Source organism: Callithrix jacchus, chromosome 1, assembly GCF_049354715.1.
Source record: "Callithrix jacchus isolate 240 chromosome 1, calJac240_pri, whole genome shotgun sequence".
Classification (NCBI taxonomy): domain Eukaryota; kingdom Metazoa; phylum Chordata; class Mammalia; order Primates; family Cebidae; genus Callithrix; species Callithrix jacchus.
The window spans coordinates 182,462,524-182,482,822 of NC_133502.1; the positions used below are offsets into that span (position 1 = coordinate 182,462,524).

The window sequence follows — 20,299 nt, forward strand, 5'->3', positions numbered from 1 at the left end:
GTCTCCGGATTGCAGAGAATGGCTATGGACTTGAAGAAGAGATCAAAGTCCAGTATTTCAAGCAGGAGCGATTAAAACGACTGAGTTGTGTTGTATCATTCTCATTCCTGCCTAATAATATGTTTAAAAAAACAGGCTTGGAAGTAGAGCCACGTCACTGCCAGTACTGGAGTGTCAGGGGCCGGTGGGAGGAAGAAGGAACCATCATTTCTGGAAACAAAAACTAACAAAAAAAAAACCACGGTCTCTGTATCAAGAAGGGTAATTTTTTAAAAAATTTAACATGTTTTAAACGGTGCCTATCACAGAGTCCGCACCAGCTGGGAAAGAGCCTGAGCTCCCAGTGGAGGGAAGGGCGGAGCCTCAGGCATCAGTCACCCTCCAGACGGTACTCAGGGTGGTGGGCACAGGCGTCAGTCACCCTCCAGACAGTACTCAGGGTGGCGGGCACAGGGCTCAGTCGCCCTCCAGACATTACTCAGGGTGGCGGGCACAGGGGTTTTCTCTGACTGTTGTTTTTTATGCCCAAAATGTGTTCTATCTAAATGTTCTTTTGTATGTGTTTAATATTTAACTTTAAAAGTCTATGTTTCACATTATTCAAAAACCTCAATTCAAAGGAATTTCCGTGTCCTCTGAGAATCCAGTAACAGTGGGTTCAGAAATATGTACCCCCACCCAGTGCCTCTGTGAACCTGGGCAAATGGCCCCCACCAAGGGGTAGCTGCACCACGCAAATATTCCAGCACCATCATCCTGGACCCCCTAGCCTGCAGGTACACACAGCATCCCCCACAGGTCACGTCAGGGTGAGGCCCCTTCCCAAAGTCGGGGCACCCTCATGACGTCACCTGTGTCCAGATGTGACCCTATCCCCTCTGCTCTCAGAGGCCAGGCTCTCTCTGCCATCCCAGCCTTCTCATCCTGCTGGCCCCTGTCCTCCCAAGGGCCTCCCAGACACATGTCCCCACCCAATCGGGAACCTGGTCTCCCTGACCTCAATCTGTGGGTCAGAATCTACAGTGACCAGTTCTTATATGGGTCATTCCCTGGTCTCACAGATGCCCGAGTGCCCCAAGTGTCAGAGGCAGGAGGCCAGATCACAGGGGTCATGGGACTCACTGGGGCTGAACTTTGCAGTCCAAGCAGAATAAACGGAGAGTGGAGAAAGTCCTTGGGTGTGGCTTGTCCAGATGCCCTGCACAGAGACCCCCAGCCCCGCAGCCAGGCAAGTCCACCCCGCTCCAGCCCAACCCTGCAAACAGACCCAGCTACCTCGTGCTCACCAGAGCCCCTGGTTCTGATGTGTGGAGAGTGAATTTAGGTAGGCAGCGATCTGTGAAAGGATTAATTTGCTGATCTTATTACCTAAATCGGAAGAGATTTTGCGGCTGTCAGTAACATGCTTGCAAGATTTCCCCGGTGTGAGCTGAAGACCCCCCTCCCGTCCCCCACACCCCTTTCTCCCGCCACCAACAGGCGATGTGACAACACGCTGCAAATGTGTGATAAAGACACAGGCAGAGGGCACCTGCTTCAACCCCAGTCGCGGTGACAAGCAGGCTGGTGTCGATGGAGATGAAAGGACCTGGCCTTGGCGCGCTTGGAGACCTCACCTGATTCCTTTGCTCTGCGCGATGCTGTGCAGCGAGAGCCTCGACACCGCAGAGATGACCTGGGGGAGACAAGAAAGACACTCCTGAATTTTCACAAGAAAACAGACACAGAAAGACAGCACAGAACTGGGAGGCAAACGCAGCACATCGCATCTGGGGAGAACACGGCGCAGCGCTCTGGAGGCTAGACACTTGTTTTGTATTTGCTGTGCTGAACTTGTCATTTGGATGCGCTGGTATGTGCTGGGCGCTGCTGCCCTGCCAGCTCCTGTGGCCATGATGTTAATGACTCCTGAGCTGCCTTCTCACCCAGCAAAGGTCTACCCCGTCACGCACTGCCACAGGGCTTCACGATGCCACCCTTACAAAGGGCTCACTCATCCCCCGCTGCTGTTCTGCAAGGTACCGTATGAGTAACTACAGCTCATGTTCACAGTAGGCGCCAACCTTCAGAGAAGGGGAAACAGGAGCCCAGAGAGGTCAAGTGACTTGCCCAAAGTCACCCAGCAGCCAGGGCACCACACAGATGTCCCAGGGTAGTACCTGCTTCCCTTCCAGCCTTCCCTGCTCCATGACATTTAAACAGGCACCTGGCTCCATGGAGGGCTTGGGACACAGAAGGACAGGAGCTGCAGGTGCATAGCAGCATGACAGGATCTCTCCTTGTCTTGCCTGGCCAGCAGACCGGTCAAGAGGAAGGTTTGGCGAGGAAGAGTAGCCGATCCTCCTCCCTCTGCTCCCCATAACCGGACTGCCCCGTGATGTATGCCTGCCCTGGATAGGCGGGACTCTCCCATCTCCCAGCATCAAAAGCCCACACAGCTACTCCATAGGTCTCCAAAAGGACAGGAGGGCTGGGGACAGAGCAAGAGGCTCTGCAGATAAATTTAGGGAACCCGGGGCAGGGGACAGGGAGGTCGCTGGCCAGCAGCACAGGTTGTCACACACAAGGGCAGGAAGCTAACACAATTCATAGGGTTAATGGAGCTCCTTCGAGCCAGGCTCGGGCCCTGTGGAGGCAGATGCAGCCTCAACGTTGACTATCCAAAGTACGCATGTGAGTTCCTGTGAAAGTTCACGCAAGTGTATGTGCATGTGTGTGGTCGTATGTGCGTGTTGCTTGCATGTGCTCTGAGTCTGTGTGTGCACTGCATGCCTACATGGCCATGTGTAAATGTGTGTATGTGTGTGTCTGGGGGTGGGGAACAAGGCCCATGACGGCGACGTGCTGAATCCACAGACAACCTCCACTGGGTGCTGGCGTCCTCAGAACGGATCCCAGAGGGCGCTCTGTGAGCCGCACAGCAGGAACCCCACAGGGCCGTCCCGAGGTGCGCATTTACTAGACAGGAAAACCGAGGCTCGGTCACTTGCCCAAAACCCCCAGCCGGGCACACCTCCAGCCCAGGCTTCCTTTCAGGCTGTTCTGCTTCCAGCAGCAATTTTCAAAAGGAGAGAGGAAAGAAAATGAAGCACAGGGCCTGGCAAGCTGGCGGGTTTGGCCCTGAGCAGGCGCCGTCTGCTGTCCCGCACGTGGTGGTGATTCCAGGCTGGTCTCACGGAAGCTAGAGCCATGGAGGGACAGGGTCCTCCTGTGCTTCCGAAGACAAGGCTCAATGGGACGATTCTGCGGCTGGCCCCGCCGCACTCCCATGCCAGTGCTACAAGGGGCCTTTCACAAAGAATGAGCAACTTGGCTCAGTGGGCATTTTTGGCTTTTAAGAACTCTAAACATTTAGGGCAAACAAAAATTAAAGCAATATTGCTGTATGTCCTTATAGTTCTTTGGAAGAATGTTAGATCTCAAAGGTTTGGCAACCACAGGGCACTCCAGGCTCCTCACACACCTCCGAGGCACATGTAGCTAATCAACTCCTTGGAGGAACCGCCCCAGGCTCAGAACCTTCTCCACGGAGCCTGAAGGAGGCACCAGCATTCGGTCAACACAGGAGAACCTGTTTGTCCACCTGGAATTGGTACAAAGGCCCCAGGTCGGGTCGTGTAGATGGAACCAGAGACAGAGAGGAGGTGTGGCAGGAGAGCCAGCCAGGGCCGGAACATGGGTCTCCTGTGTCCACACATCTGTGGCTCCTGTGGACAATTTCTATAGCTGCTATGACCACAGCAGCCTCAGCCTCGAGCTTGCGGCACTTTGCCCCAAGATGACTGTGTCTCAAGTAGCCTCTGAAGGGCTCTGGAGTGCCTGCAGCATCAGATGGGGCAGCTCCTTCAACAGGTTGGCTCAGCCAGAGGAGCCCCGTCCCTACATCGGCCTGAACTTCAGGCTTCCAGGCTGGCACTGGGGACAGGGGGAAGCTCAGGGGCCCACCATGGGGGACCACACCCCAGTGACCCACGACCCAGGGCAGGTGAAACCCACCAACCTAAAAGGTTAGGAGCAGAAGCCCCTCCCTGCGGGGGAAGGGAAGCCCCACAGTGGCTCCCAGGGTGCCTTTGGCCATGCCCACCCACTCCTAGGACAGAGAGTTGGGTGTCCCCAGGGGCCCCGCTCTCGGGCACTGATCAAACACCCCTTAGCCCACAGCCCCAACCGACTCTTCTGACAGCGCAAATGTCAAAGGATGACATTTTCCCTACTTTTATTACCTCATCTGTTCCGAGTCCCAGGTAACAAGCGAATGAAGACGCCCTTCCCTCTCTCCCTTCCCTCCCTCCCCACAGACAGCCAGGGGCAGGAGGAAAGGGGTGTGTGCACAGGGACAGGGAACAGGGGAAAGACGTGCCCCTCAGAAGGACCAGGCCTGCTGGGGAACCCACCTGCACCGCCAGCCTCCAAAGCTTCAGCCCTCTACGCAGTTCACCGACGTCCAGGCCTCACACAGGCCGTGCTCGACGGGACTCACTGAGGAACGAGGTGGGGACTGGAAAGCCCAGAGGACAGGCAGTGGTGGTTGGGTCTGGATCCTGAATGGCAGCCCTGGCTCTGTCCACACCCAACCATGGCCTGCTCTGACCTCAGGTTCCCAGACACGGGCAGCCCGTCAGCCTCCACACAGCCACAGCACAGCCTTTTAAAGGCGGCGCTTTTAAAAGACGCACCCCAGGCCCCACCCCGTCCCCAGGCTCTGGGGCCTGGGAAACTGCACTTATAGTTCAGGGCCCACATGGCAGGATATGCAGGCCAGCTGGGGCCCTCTGTCCCCTAGGGACTGGACAGACAGGTAACGACATAAACTGGGTCAAAGCCTGCGGGAGGCCAGGAGCACGTACTGATTGTCCACCTGTGAACAATCCTCACAGAGCCAGGATCCCTAAAGCCCTTCCATACTGGACGAAGAAGCAGAGGGGTCAGGAAGGACGCAGGGAAGAGGACGCGGTCTGTGAGCTCCTCCAGAGTAGGAACTAAGCTGGCTTTGCTGAATGATTTCTCTCCAGTGTCTTCACGTTGTAGGCCCATCAGCTATAACTCCACCTGAGAAACCTTTAGATCACAGTGGCCATAAATGCAAAGCTCCATGCTGCAGGTTCAGCAGAGGATGACAGAAAGCCTCAGTGACCCCAGAGCCCAGACACCGAAAACTCCACGTGACACGTCCTTCAGCAAAAACACTCAGCACTTTTACTTCACTGTACCAAGTTTCCAAACTGAGGACAGAGGTGCTGTGCTCAAAGTACTTGCAAGTTAAATATCCACAAGCAAAACTCAAGTCAGGGCCAAGAAGAAGGACACCTGCAGATTCATCACCAATCACCTGATCTTGCCTGGGCTTCTAGAAAGAACCCAGATGTCCAGCTATTCATAAGTGACCTCAACCTGGTCTCTAATGTACCTTCTGTACTTTCTCTCTGTATCTTCCGCCTCACTTCTTTTTCACACCTCCTGTAATTTCATCCCTCTGTGCTATAATCTTAGTGACTTCCTCGGTTCTATCTTCTGATTCATTCATTCTCCCTTCAGCTCCACCTAGACTACTGTTTAAGACACATACCGAGTTTTTCATTTCACCAACCTCAATTTGCATTTTGAGAATTTCGATTTAGTTCTTTTCTCAAAGCCCATCTGTTCTTTGCATGCTGCCTGTTTGCTCATCATTTTCTCTTCTTTTCTTTTGCATTCTGTTCCTTTTTTCCAAGAATAGAAATTCTCTCTCTCGTCCATTGCATCTGCTAACCCCCTCCCGCATGCTGATTTGTTTCTTTCTGAGCACCAGCTGGCTAGCCTGGTAAACATACATATATTCACAGATTACATGTATTGTGTATAAACACACATATATATCATGCTGTGCTGTAAGTGCATCTTCAATGGGAGTTGCTTTCCATGGGCAGAGGGAGCCCCCAAGCTCTGAGAGGCTGTGAGGCTCTCCTGGTTTCCCCCTGGCTTTCAGGCCCCACCCCAGGCCTGGTGCCAATGCACAGTGGACCCTGCCAGACTGTTTCCCTGCCCAGCCTGGGATGGTCAGCTGCTTCTGTTCCAGGCCCCAGGGCGCAGCTCTCTGGTCCCCATTCCATGGCCCTCTCAGGCTTCTGTTCCATCTCCCTCACCTCCACCATGACATAACCCCAGCTGATAGGGCCCAGGCCCTAGGGTGAGCCTGGTTCCAGGCCTCCCAGGAGGTGGGTGGGGAAGCTGGCCTGGCTCTCCGTTCTGGTTTTGACATCCCTCTTGGTTTCTTATAACTAAAGATTTATTTCTCTTTCTAGTTCTAAGCCTAGTAATCATGTTTTGATTTGCATTATTTCATTTAAAGACAGATTCTGGTGAAACCCCGTCTCTACTAAAAATACAAAAAATCAGCTGGGCATGGTGGCGCGTGCCTGTAGTCCCAGCTACTCAGGAGGCTGAGGCAGGAGAATTGCCTGAACCCAGGAGGCGGAGGTTGCGGTGAGCCGAGATCGCGCCATTGCACTCCAGCCTGGGTAACAAGAGCGAAACTCCGTCTAAAAAAGAAAAAAAAAAAAAAAACAGATTCTGTCCGGGCACAGTGGCTCACACCTGTAATCCCAGCACTTTGGGAGGCCAAGGCAGGTGGATCACAAGGTCAGGAGTTCAAGAACAGCCTGGCCAAGATGGTGAAACCCCATCTCTACTAAAAATACAAAAGTTAGCTGGGTGTGGTGCCAGGCGCCTGTAATCCCTGCTACTCAGGAGGCTGAGGCAGGGAATTGCTTGATCCTGGGAGGTGGAGATTGCAGTGAGCCAGGATAGCGCCACTGCACTCCAGCCTGGCCGACAGAGTGAGACTCCATCTCAAAAAAAAAAGAGGGATTCTATGTGTTGGAGTGGGGGAGGAGCCCATGCTCACTGACCACTGTGTTTCACAGAAATCCCTAGGCCTTCAGCAGTGCAGGAACCCACAAGAACCTCCAAGCAAAACAGCCGTCAAATCCCCACGAGCCTTCCGCCTAACATCAGTCAGTGCGGGGGCGGCGACACTGCAATGATTTTAGAGGAGCCTGCCGATTTTGTCATCTTGATGGTGTAGATGTTGCGGGTGGTGTTTGTTCAGTACACATCACAGGGTGGCAGCGTGGGACAATGACACGAAAGCAAGAGCTCTGGGCCGCACAGGTTCAGGTTCGAATGTCACCCTCCCCCTCGGAGCTGGGAGAAGTTCTCAGCCTCTGTGAGCCTGTTAACCCAACTGTAAAACGCGGTCCTAACAGAGGCCTCCTCACAAGGCTGCTGGGGCCTGTGGGCAGACACGCCCCTGGAGGGGACGCAACATCGCCCATGAGTGCCCAGTGAGGACGTGGCCAGGGCTCTGCTGACGATCCCGACACCCCCTGCAGAGCGGAGCAAGTGTCTGTCCACACAGGGGACCACAGGGTCCTCAGAGCAGGTCTGCAGCTGGGCAAGGCAATGCCAGCATCAAGGCTTCAACACCCAGCACCCATCACGCCTCCCTCCAGGAAGCCATCTCATCAGGTGGTGCATGCACAACTCTAGTGTTCTCTTTCTGGTGCCTCAGAGAGATGGAAGCCAAAAACGTGACCCAATCACCCTGCACTTGAGCCAGTGAAGCCAGAGTGCTGCCCCCCATGGTGAGGCCGCCAGGGCCCTAGGGAAGCGCGCCACATGCTCTGACAAGGTTTACAAGTCCCCAGCACCCTGCATGCCCCACTCTGACCCTCGTCAAGCCTCCAGGAGAACTGGCTTTGCTTAAGGCCTCTGGAGGGAATTCTCCTTTCCAGGACCCCCTGGCAGGGCCAGCCATACCCTCCTGGCCACCACCTACAGACCCCAATGCGCCAGGTGAAGACAAGAGTAGCAGTGGCCAATGGTTCTCACGACCCCCATGCCCTGTGCAGTGGAGACCCGAGATGTCCCACCCAACTCTTGCCACCTGGAGCTGGCACATATACACACCTTCTCCCAGGAGGAGCAAGGCTCTGCCGCATCCAGCAACTCATCCACTGTCCTCTAGCGGGACGGCCAAGGATGCTGACAGCTGCCAGGAGAAATGGCAGTGCAGGGCAGTCCCCGTCCCCGGCTCAGCTGAGTGCTAGGCTCACAGCAGCCTCCAGCCTCATTTCCCAAACACATGGAAATGAGCCACTCCTACCACACTGCCTACCAGGAATTGCTCCAACAGAGATCTTAGGTCTCAGGAAGACCTCCCAGCTGTTCCCCACCCAAGGCCACAAGTGTACCTCCGACTGACGGACCAGGAGACTTGCAGTGAGAGAGCCACTGGCTTCTTCATACGATTGTTAACTGTCTTGTTCCATGTTTAAAAGTCCCATTCGTCTTGAGGAAACATCCCAAGGCGGCCATGGGCATCTTCGCTGCCCTCCATTTTTCTCGATCTAAAGAGCAGTCGGATCCTGACTCAACTGACTGCTGTGAGCTGCCAAGGCACAGGTCTGCGTGGCAACACGAGGCAACCTGCCCACAGCACAGCAGACACCACATCCCCGTGAGATGGGGCGTGGCGGGGACAAGGAAGAGAAATGACTCTGGCCAGGCGATGCTCTGCAAAGGGGGAGAGCCCGGATTGTCCTGGGTTCAAATCCACCCCTCCAGGACACCATGCTGAGGCTCCCTGAGGCTCGGTTGGCTCATCTGTGAAGTGGGATAACCACGTCTACTTGTGTGGCTGCCAGTGGAAGAGACGGAGCCTGGCCCAAGCAGGGACTCATGCACAGCTGTGGAAAGGGGACCGTGCCCAACCCGGAAAGCCCACGGAGGGATTTACGGGTGCACATCATTCTCCACTTGAATAAAGAAACAGTAACAGCGAAGTACTGAGCTCACAGCCAGAAGCACACGTGTTTGTTATGGCTTTAGAAGGAGGAGCTCAGGACCAGTGCTGAAATGGCAGAGAAAGGGAGGCCCAGAGGAGCAGGAGGGATGGGCAGTGACAAAGACGACTTTTGACTGTCTCTGTCTTTGCCCATCTTTCCTGCTCGGCAGGACTCTTTCTCGTGACAGCCACATCACTCTGACAGCGGCTGCTGAGGCCGGAGGTCTCCTGGGAAGACAGGGATTCCCTGGGGTCTCCGGACAGCGCTGGAGCTTTCACTCCTTGGCCAAAGCCTCCACCTGTCGGAGCACCACACAGCTTGCTGGTAGCTGTGCCCACCAGAAGGGCGGGTGCAGGGTTTGTCCCCCTCTCCTGCTGGGGACATGGGCTGCGGAAGGCCCAGCCCCAATCATATGGCCTCCTGCCCAGCATGAACCAGAAGGCAGCCTGAGGACTCACCTATGACCTTTCCTGAGAGCAGGGGTTCCAACTGCCAGTGGTGACTCGCTGGTGCCTCCTGAACTCAGTTCACAGGGTCCCAATAGCATGTCTGAATGAGGTAGGCTGGGACAGAGCAGGACAGAAAGTGCCACAGTCCTAGATTCAGCGTCGTTTCATGAAACCTTCGTCCGTTTATAACATATTTACATGTACTCTTGGTCATTACACCAAGTGCCTTCCCAAAGGAACTCGAGCTAGGTGCAGTGGCTCACACCCGTAATCCCAGCTATAGCCTCACTTGAGATGAGGCGTTCAAGACCAGCCTCAGCAACATGGTGAGTCCCCCTCTCTTTCTTTGAGACGGAGTTTCGTTCTTGTCACCCAGGCTGGGGTGCAATTGTGCGATCTCCACCCACTGCAACCTCTGCCTCTCAGGCTCAAGCAACTCTCCTGCCTCAGCCTTTTGAGTAGCCAGGGATTACAGGCAAGTGCCACCATGCTTGGCTAATTTTACATTTTTAGTAGAGATGGGTTTCACCATGTTGGCCAGGCTGATCTTAAAACTCCCAACCTCAGGCGATCCGCCCACCTCGGCCTCCCGAACTGCTGGGATTACAGGCACAAGCCAGCACGCCCAGCCCCAATCTCTTAGACAACAACAAAAGGTCGTTAAGGCCACATGCAGGGGCTCACAGGCGTAATCTCAGCATTTTGGGAGGCCAAGGCAGGAGGACTGTTGGAAGCCAGGGGTCTGAGGCCAGCCTGGGCAACACAATGAGACTCCATCTCTACAAAAAATGAAAATAACCAGATGTGGTGGCACGCACCTGTGGTCCTGGCTACTGGGGAGGCTGAGGTGGGAGGATCACAAGCCCAGGAGGTCAAAACTGCAGTGAGCTAGGATCATGTCACTGACTGCAGCCTGGGCCACACAGTGAAACCCTATCTAAAGCGAAGTAAAATTAAAAAGAAATTGGGGCCCTGAGCCAGGCTGGCGGCCACGTGATGATGAGCCATCCGCCGACCTGGACTGCTCTCAGAGGCTCTGCTGATCAGAAGAGCTTTCTGGCCCCAACTCCCCTGCCGTCATTGGGAATCAGTAAGAAGGACCTGAACAGACCTGGCCCCAGCCGCAGACCTTCCTTATCAGCCATTAACATGCCTCTGGAAACACACACGCAGCCCTGCAGAGCCAAATGGCAAGATTATCAAACTCATTTAAAAACGTTGCCCCGGAAACTCACCTATCTGCCTGGGAAATCTACGGCTACTATTGCGGCATATTCAGAAGCAAATTATTATAAATTGCTTTCTCTAGCTCAGCCTGTGTTATTCACGTGGAAAGCAAGGTCAGGAAAACTTGGGGTTCTTGCTTTCAGAATGACAAGCGACCATCGAGCAGGGATAACTACAAAATGTATACAATCACAGCTTCGCGTTCAGGTTTCGCCACCAGGAGGAGGCTGGAAAGCAAAAGCAAGCAGGAAAGACCCTTCTGGGCCAGTGCATTCGGCAAGGGCGGGGCTGTGGGGCCCGATTTCAATGTCGGAAGTTTGTTCTTAGGAGTGGCAGAGTGCAGGGAGAGAGGTGGGAGCCACCCCAGGCCCCCAGACAGCTGAGCGGCAAAAAGAAAAGTGCCACTCACTCGAGTCAGGCAACTGCCAGCACCCCTGAAGGGGACTGCACGGAAGGAGGGTCTGGCTGTCCTTGCAGAGAAGATCAGGCTCAAAAGTCATTTAGAAGGAAAGAAAAAGGTGAAAGTGTCTTCTCTGTAAATAAACAGCTCGGAATTGGTCCGCTCCTCCTGGAGCTTTCAGCATGATGAAAAATGATGCTCAAATATATGCTTCCTCACTCTCAGTGGGTCTGGTCCAACATCCTCAAATGCAAGGGTCTGAGAGACCACTTGAGCCTTGGGGACCAGCAACCCAAACCTTTGTGCCTTCCAGTCTGCAGGTGCTCTGTATCTACTACACAGATGGATATGTGGGTGGGTGGGTGGGTGGGTGGGTCAGTGGGTGGATGGCCAGAGGGGTAGGGAGACGGGTAGATGAGTGGGTGGGTGGATGGGTGGATGGCCAGAGGGGTAGAGAGACAAGCAGATGAGTGGGTGGGTGGATGGATGGATGGCCAGAGGGGTGAGTAGACGGGCAGATGAGTGGGTGGGTAGGTGGATGGATAAGTGGGCGGGTGGGTGAACAGATGGATGTATGGATGGAACGACAGATGTGTGGATAGATGAGTGGGTGGGTGGGTGGATAGATGGATGGGTGGATAAGTGAGTGGGTGGATAAGTGAGTGGGTGGATGGACGGATGGATGGATGGATGGATGGATGGATGGATGGGCAGATGGGTGGGTGGGTGGATGGATGAATGGAGAGGTGGATGGACAGATGGTAAGTCGGTGTATAGATGGATGGATAGAGGGCCAGATGGGTGGACAGATGGGTAGATGAGTGGGTGGGTGGATGGATGGATAAGTGGGCAGGTGGGTAAAGAGATAGATGTATGGATGGAATGACAGATGTGTGGATAGATCAGTGAGTGGGTGAGTGGGTGGGTGGATAGATGGATGGGTGGATAAATGGGTGTATGGATGGATAAATGGAGAGGCGGATGGACAGCTGATAAGTCAGTGTGTGGATGGATAGATGGATGAATGCTGACTCAGAGGGATCCCTTTGCCCCAACCCCATCTGATGAAGGAAGAAGAGAGAGAAGATGAACCCTGCGGGCAGCCTCATTATCTATGCCCCTGAGTCCCAATACACCCTTGACAATTCTGTACAAATGTCCCCCCTCATGGCTGGTGTCACAACCACTCACCATGGAGCCACCACTGCCCCTATTTTGCAACTTCAAAAACCCAAGTTCACAGACGTAACATGACTGGACCAAGGTCTCACTGCCGTGGGAGGCTGCAGCCTGTGTCTGACTCAAAGCCCAGATTCTAACCCCACCACCAACAGAAAGGTACCTGAGAGTCACCATCTGCCTAGGAGCGGGGGCCAGCCCTGCCCCTTCCAAGCCCCCAGCAGATGGCTCGGGGACAGACCCTCTGGCTAGGCCCTGGCTCCATGGGGTCCTCACTCCACCCTTCCTCTGAGTGTCTGCCCCTCTGGGAATGAAAGGCTGGGATTCTAGTCTGGACGGTTCTCCCAGCTGGGATCACATCTAGGAGTCTCAGGTACCAACACAGAGGGCAGACATGAAGATCCTTGTGGGCTCCTCAAAGAGGCTGAGCAGAAGCCCCCAGGGATGGCACAGCTGTGACCTGGACACTGGCCAGGGCCAGCGATGTGGGGAGACTTATCGTATGTGAACCATGGCCTCAGCAACCTGGCCAACCCCAAGAAGGAAGACAGGAAAGGAGCAGGGGCCAGCTCCAAAGGAAACAGCAAGGCCCGGCTTCCTCCCTGCCACATTCCCACTCCCACTGTGCCCCTGGCAGTGTCACTAGCCTGTCATCGAGCCCCCACTGAAGCCACTGGCCTCTGGAGCTGTCTCTGCACAATGCTCCTGGCAGATGCTGCCGATGAAAGCGATCGGCACCCAGAAAGGGAACAGCACCGCCCTTGGAAACGCCTGGACCGACAGTCTCAGGTCCCCTGAGCACAGATGGCCCACTGTCCCACGTTCCTAATGCCAGCATGGAAGCCCTATATCCCAGGGCTGGGCAAGGGCAGACCAGGCACAGGCGGCAGCTTCTCCCCACCAGGAAATTCTACAGGAATCAGTCGGTCAGGGGAATTTCCCATCGTTCATGGAAGCAGCTTAGCAGCCATCTGGTCCAAATTCTCCAATTTTGAGATGGGAAACCTAAAACCCAGCTGGGAGGATGCAAGAGCTTCACAAAGCCCACCCAGCAACTTCCAGGCAGGCCCAGCCTAGAACCGGGGGTTCTCAGTTGGAGCCTGAGGCTCTTCTCTCCCAGACATGGCTGTCTAAGCCTCCTGCCGGCCAGATCTTTCCCAGGTTTATTTCATATGATTCCCTCAAAACCCCCACGAGGCAGTTCTGTGGCTCCCCAAATTCTGCAGAGGAGTCACTGGGGCTGAGATAGATGGCTGGTACCTCTGGCGGCAGAGCCCCACTCTCCATGCCACCCTGCCCCGGAGGGCCGGCATCCGTCCTGGATTTGAAGGCAAGGGACAAATCTCAGCCTCCAGGCATGAAAACAAGGTTCCTGAGTGGGGCTCTGCAGCCTGTGAGGCCAGTAAACCTGTCCCAGCACGACTGTGGCTGGATACGCCAGGCTGCTCACTGTCTGCGAATGCTGCTCACTCATTCCCCGAGACACTCCCTGGCCCCTCCCGGGCATCGCTCAGCGTGGCTGTGGCTGCAGGAGCCAGGAACAGACGGTGCCTCCCTTCCCTGTCCCCCAGGAAAAGGCGAGGATAAAGGTGGGTTCCAGTGTGGGGGGTGTCTGAACCCGGGCTGCAGATGAGCTGCATCGGTCCCTCTTTAATCAGGGGCAAGGCCAGAGACCACGACCCAGATCTGCTGCCCGGCACATGAGTCACTGCCTCAAAGGTACAAGAATCCCACAGGAAGCTCAAGGCACCCGCCCAGGCCTCAAGGCCAACGTGGGGTTACGGGAACAGCACAGCGCAGGGCAGGAGGGAGGGGCTCTGGCCTCCCCACACCACCCTGCTCTCTACACAGATGTCTCACCCCCTCCAACAGCCTCCCACTCTGCTTCTTCCTTGGACCCCTCCCTCTTTCCAGAAGTGGAGACAGTGAACCAAGAGGCTGGAACACAGGCGTCTACACAGGCAGATTCCCATGTGGGACCCCAGGATCTATCTCCCTCCCCAGCCCACACCTGCAGAAAAGCTGTCCAGAGTGGGGAGCAGAGGACTCGTGGAGACACTGCTCACCACGTCTGAGCTCCAAGCTGCAAGAGGCCTCGGGGATGCTCCAAGCTGCAAGAGGCCTCGGGGATGACACACGCCCAAAGCCCTCACCTTACACACAGAGAAGGCGGGTCTAGAGGAGGTGTCTTGTCCAAGGCCCTGTAGCCGCTCGGGGCAGAGCAGGCCCAGAGAGAACGAGGGTGGGAAAGTGAACAGTCACCATGAAAACAATCGCACACTCTCCCATGGCTGGCCCTGACTGAAAGCCTCACCTGTGTTTCTTTGACAAGCTGTGAACTCACCACACTCAGATCACGTGTGTGCAAGCCAGGGCTCAGGAGGTCACTCAGGGTGGGCTGGGAACCCGGGTCCACAGGGCCAGGACCGAACTCTCCACGCCAAGGTCAGACCCAGGTCCCAGCCACTGCCTGCCCTGGCTTTGCAGAGCCGACCTCCTCCACCATGCAGCCCAGCGCCACAGCGCTGAGGGCTATCCACAGCTGATCAGAACGGAGCTCATCAGGCAGAGGGCAGGCCCTCAGCAGGCGGAGGGGGCCCTGCAGACATGAGGCAGGCTCTGGGCAACCTAGAACCCTAGTCTGAGAGTCTGAACAGCTCCTGTTCTCAGGCCTTTGGGCTCAGACTGGGACTCACGCCGTCAAGCCCCTTGAGTCTCAGGCCTTCGTTCGGATCAGGACGGGAGCTGCACCACCAGCCTTCCCGACCTCCAGGTTCCGAGCAGCTGACTTCAGGATTCTCAGCCCCCAGACTGTGTGAGCCAGTCACTGGTATGAAATCTTCCTATCTACCCATCTGCTATTGGCTGTGCTTCTCTGAAGAACCCTGACCAATACGATATTGGAAACGAGCATGCATCTCCCCTGGGATGAACCCTTCAGGCCGGCCCTGCTCCCACCCTACCCCCACGCCCAGCACCACTGACTGCTGCCAGCAGTGGTTCCGTGGAGACAAGAGTGGCAGAGTGACAAAGGACAGGGTGGGTGTGGAGCAAAGACAACTGCCCAGAGGAAAGCTCATCTGCTGGGATTGAGGGAGAGCAGCCAGTCGGCCAAGGCAGGGGAAAGGCCCACATGCTGGCCGAACAGCAGCAGTGGCCACACAGGGGACTGGGGAGTGGAGGCCTGTAGCGCACAGGGCCAAGGACAGTGGGAGTGCAGGGCCAGGCTGGTGTTTGAGAGACGCTTCTGGCTGCAAAGAGGAGACAAGCTGGAGGGAGGGCAGGACCAGAAGGGCCCCAAGGACTCTTCTGACCAGGCCGGGCCCAAGACAACGCGGGAAGGCCCAGGCAGGAGGCTGCAGGGGTGGGCCAGAGAGGACGCACCCAGAACTGCTTAAGAGGCTGATTGAAGCTGCCAGGGTGTAGGGTTGAGGCAGGGAAGACAGAAACCATCTCTGTGCTTTCTCCTGGGAGACACAGACAGGGCTGGCCTGAAGAAGGGGGATGATGGGGGAGGACAGCCACCAGGCCCTGGACGCACAGTGGCCAGCTATGGAGAGGAGGGCAGGGGATGCTGGGACTGGCGTCTGGGCCAGGTGGAGCTTAAACCCTGGTGCAGCCCGGGGCAAGTCGCCACATGCCCCAAGTCTCACTCCCCACCCACCTGGGGAACCTCATGCCGGAGAGGCATGAGGTTATCTGAGCCACCGCCAGCCCTTTCTGCTTCCACAGAACCCCTGCCCGGCCTGCTAGATGGCCTTCTGCTGCCTTCCCGTGACCCCAGGATGTCCTGACTGTATGTGGAGAGGCTCCCTCGGCCTCAGACAGGTGCCAGCAGCCTTTCTTCCTCAGCAGGTAATTGGCACACTCCGCACTCTGCGCAGTGACGCCACACAGCCACTGCCACAGCAGGGTGAGAGCATCACACTGACAGGAACCTTCTTGGAACAGCCAACGCTCATGTTTGGGGTGACACATTTGGCTCTAGGCTCAGAAGTTGCTCCACTGCCTCCATCAATCCTCAACCACCCAGTGAGGTCACTGTTACTATACTCCTTGTCAAATGAAGAAACTAAGGGTCAGAGTGGTCACATGCACACATCGGCCGGATGGTCTAACGTTGCACAGAGGCAGGCAGTGCCTTGTGCCCTTAAGGGGACACACCCAGAAGGAACGGCCTCGGCCTCCTGACTGAGCCTCGCCCCAGAACCCCCTCTCCGGGTACTCGCTCATCGGCCACACATTCCCAGCCTGATACTGGGGAGAGATGACAGCAGCCACCACCTGGAGGGGCTGATGGGTTTCCAGTGGCTTCACTGACCTCCCTAATGAATGGCCATTTTAATGGGAATCGAGGGGAGGGGGGCGGGCCACAACTCCATCTCCAACAGCAAGGCAATAACTTTCCAACACCCATGCTTGTCTCTGAAGCGTAACTTGGTAACTTGGTTATTAAGCGCAAGCGTAACACAGCACAGGGAGGTGTGTGAATCTCCACCGCCACAACAACTGCACGCCTGCTCCTGCTCTGAATGCCCGCAGGAAAGCCTGGGAAAGCACTTGACCCCTGAAGCCCCCCAGCATTTTGTCCCTAGGCTATCTGGCGGCGAAGGAGGGCGCGAGGCCCATCCAGGCCCTCAGGCTCAGCAGGCGGAGGTCTCTTTGACCAGTTTCTTGGCATAGGGCTGAGCTCAGCACAGGCCTGTGTCTCTGGATGCTCCAGATGTACCATGGGGCGGGCACCTCTGCTGACATCTGGCAGCCAGGGGAGGCTCAAGGGCCAGGGACAGGCGGCTGGCACCACCACGGCCAAAGGGCCACACGAGGAAGGCCTCATGCAAACCACACACACTGCAGAGCTGACTACAAGCGTGACCGTGGCTGGGTGGGCGTTTCTGGGAGGATCTGACCGAACCGAGATTGTTCAGAGTGTGGCCGACGAGGCTCCCATCCATCCCCAGCCAGGGGGCCCACAGGGAGTGAGGTGGCGTCCCGGTGTCCTCAGCTGTGAGACGGGAGCAGCTGCACCCACGAGGGTAAGGGAGACAACACACCGCCCACGGCTGCTCCACACAGTCGCGATCATCACTGCCGCCTCTCCTGTAGATGCAAGCCCCCATCTCCACCACCACTGGGTCCCCTGTGCTCCAGGCAGTCGCGATCATCACTGCCACCTCTCCTGCAGATGCAAGAGCCCCCACCTCCACCACCACTAGGTCCCCTGTGTGTGTTTGTCACAGGGCAGAGCTCAACCATAGAGGGGCCATCCCTGCTGACCCCACCTACCGCCTGTCTCAGGAGGACTCCCAGGAAGCCACAACCGCAGGGGATGCCCAAGCAGCAGCCACTCCCCCGCCACCCACACCAGGAAGGTCCCTATCCATCCAGTGGGTTTCCAATGGGAGTGCAGAGCTGTGGGCAGTGGGGACAGGGGCCAGGGACAGCAGCTGAGCACTTACTTAGGGGCCCTTGCTTTCTTGCTCAGGGGTACAACAAGCTTTGACTGAGTACCCTAGCTGCGTACCAAGCAGGGTGCTAGGGTGACCTCGGGAGCTCCAAGGAACCAGCAGGGTGTGATCAATGCCACGGGGTAAAGAATGGAGCAGCTGGGAAGCACCGGAGTCCAGTAGGGTCCCTAACAAAGCACAGCAGGGGGCGGGGATGTCCAGGAATCAGAGAAGGCCCCCTGAAGGAGGCCTTCTCCTGCTCACCCTGAGACCTGTGAGATGAGCCGAAGTTAGGTGGGTAATGGACAAGTGTGTGTCGAATTACCTGGGTGATTGATGGACGAGCGTGTGTCAAGTTAGCTGGGTGATAGTCGAGCGTGTGTTGAGTTAGCTGGGTAATGGACGAGTGTGTGTCAGAGGCTCACCATAAATGTGGGCAAGCCCCCTATAAGAAGACACTGATCAGCAGGTGGCCCAAGGACACTGCCATGGCCTTGAGCACCTGACATCACAGAGCCACAGGGCAACCAAGTGCACATGCGAGTCCTCTGCCAAATGGAAATCTAAGCAACAAGCCACACACACCGGGATGAACAGCGCAGCCGGCTCAGATCAACCTCAAGGAACCTGCTCTCCTTTCCAAAGCAGAAGCAATCGGGAAGCCTACCGCCTCGAGAGCTGCAGGTCCGATCTGCTCAGCGTGAGACCTGCAGGAAAAACGTCTAAAACCCGGCCGCAGACAAAGCTCTGGTGTCCACATTCGCTCCCAAGTGGTTTTGCCTCAATGACTGCTTAATCCTGGCCCATCAAGGACTTCCCAAAATGGCCAGTTTATGGATTTTTTTTTTCTTGTCTAAGGGTAGGGTTCAAAAATACATTTTCCCCAGAATAGATTCTCTAAGGCCACGAGGGTGAGGACACAGAAAAGAACAAAGCCATCTAGAAGTGGAGGAGAAAAGAGATGCTGCGTGGGGAAGACAGGCCAAGGAAAGACCCACCTGTGCCGTCTGCAGGAAGAGGGGCTAGACATCCCCCCACCAGCCCCTTGCCCACCTGGCAAGAGCAGCCCTGGACACCAGGGTACAAGGTGCACCCCCAAGAAGCTCTGTGTGCCCCACTGGAGGAAGGAGCCGGCAGGCAGCATGGGGAGGGAGTGTGCAGGAAGCCGCTGAGCTGAGAGGGAGCCACGGAACCGGGCCGGTGGCAAGGGACCTGTCAGCCAGGCTCAAGGACTCATGAGATGGTAAAGGCGAGCAGGGAAGGACAATGGCCTGAGGGACAGTCGAGGGTAACACCCAGGTCAGATAAGGCTGGATCTGACCAATGGTTTTATAAAAGCTGCCTTTCACCCGAAGCGGTAGAAACAGCTTCTCTAGTAGGAATCTTGCATTTAAAGGTGGGGCGGGCATGGGGGGCACTGCCAGTGCCACTGCCCAGGAGACCACAGAGATGGCCAAGTGAATGTGATGTGCAGTCCCTGATGGGTCCTGGGACAGAGAAGACATAAGGGGGAAACCGAGGACGCCAGTCACTTCAGTTAGTGACAATGTGTCCACAATGGTTCATCCATTGTAACCAAGGCACCAGCTACCATAAGGTGCGGATGGGGGACCGGGTGTGAAATACAGTCCTCTTCTGTACTAGCTTCTCAATTTTGCTGAGTCTAAAACTGCTCTAAAATATCTGGGTAAAGCGGGGGCTGTCCCTTTGGCAGGTCACGCGGGTAACAGGTCAGCTTCTGCAGTCAGCCCTCCAGGACGCTGGCCGTGGCTTAGGACGGAGGCAGGTGAGGTGTGCAAGGGTCCCTGGTCACAAGCCTGGATGTTGCCTTCGGTAGCCACAGCACGGCCCCCTACTGTCAGGTGCTCCCAGGGGCAGCAGCACCCCACTGCCAACAAGGGCAGGTCCCAGCGAGGGACCAGCAGCCCAGAGCTGGGGGCCATGGCTCACCCACGTCCCAGAGTAGCTGGGCAGGGCGAGAGGTCCTACAGGTACAAGGCCCGGGACCGCAGAGCTAGGACCTGCACTCAGGCTGCAGGGCTTCCCACCACATAAGAGAACTTGCCCCCAGAAAAGCTGCCTCGGAGTCATTGGCTCCAGACAGAAAGATTCAGCCTTCCTGCAGGCATGATGCTATCTGCAGCCCAAAGGGCGCAGACGTGGGGCAAGGTCCTCTTGAATGCATCTGGGGTGGCCCCACCAATCTCCACCTAATGAGATGGGGCTCGTGAACCGGACTGAGAAGGAGGAGCTGCCCAGCTCTCCTGCCTCCATCACAGGGCCTGGATGACAGGGGAAGAGGCTGCATGAAGGCTGCACGTGAGTCTCCAAGCCAAGCTCTGATGGATTCCCAGACAGCTCGAGCCTCCAGCAGAGGTGGCAGGTGAACACGAGGAGCCAACAGGGCCCCAGCCTCCTCGGCCCACAGCCGGGAACACGAGGAAGGGGGAAGGTGCAGAGAAAGGCTGGAGGTCCAGGGTGGGCCTGGCAGCCGCCCACTGGAAACTGCTGAGGTCCCAGGCTTCCTCGAGGTGGCCTGGCAGTGGCCGGGAACTTCGAGAGGCTCTCTCATGTGCCTGTTACCAAATGTATAATTTAATATTCTATATTTTCATCCCAGACAGGAATTAATTATTTAATGTCCTATCAAAACCAATTCCATCCTTCCTACTAGTGTGTGGGGGTGGAAGTGTTGGGTGACCCCGGCTTGCATGACGGCAACACCGGGGAGGGTGCAGATCAGACATCTATGCAGCAAGTATGTGCTGAGAA

At 56.2% G+C, this 20,299-nt stretch overlaps 1 protein-coding gene across 7 annotated transcripts in view; it reads right to left on the reverse strand.

Moving 5' to 3' along the window:
* The window catches only part of VAV2 (vav guanine nucleotide exchange factor 2), a 219,675-nt gene that overhangs the window by 97,305 nt on the left and 102,071 nt on the right, over window positions 1-20,299 (reverse strand). For all 7 annotated transcript variants that reach the window (XM_035262230.3, XM_035262224.3, XM_035262220.3 and 4 more), the window contains exon 3: window positions 1,617-1,675. In XM_035262230.3, coding sequence (XP_035118121.1) covers window positions 1,617-1,675 — 59 coding nt within the window. The remainder of the gene's footprint in view (window positions 1-1,616; window positions 1,676-20,299) is intronic.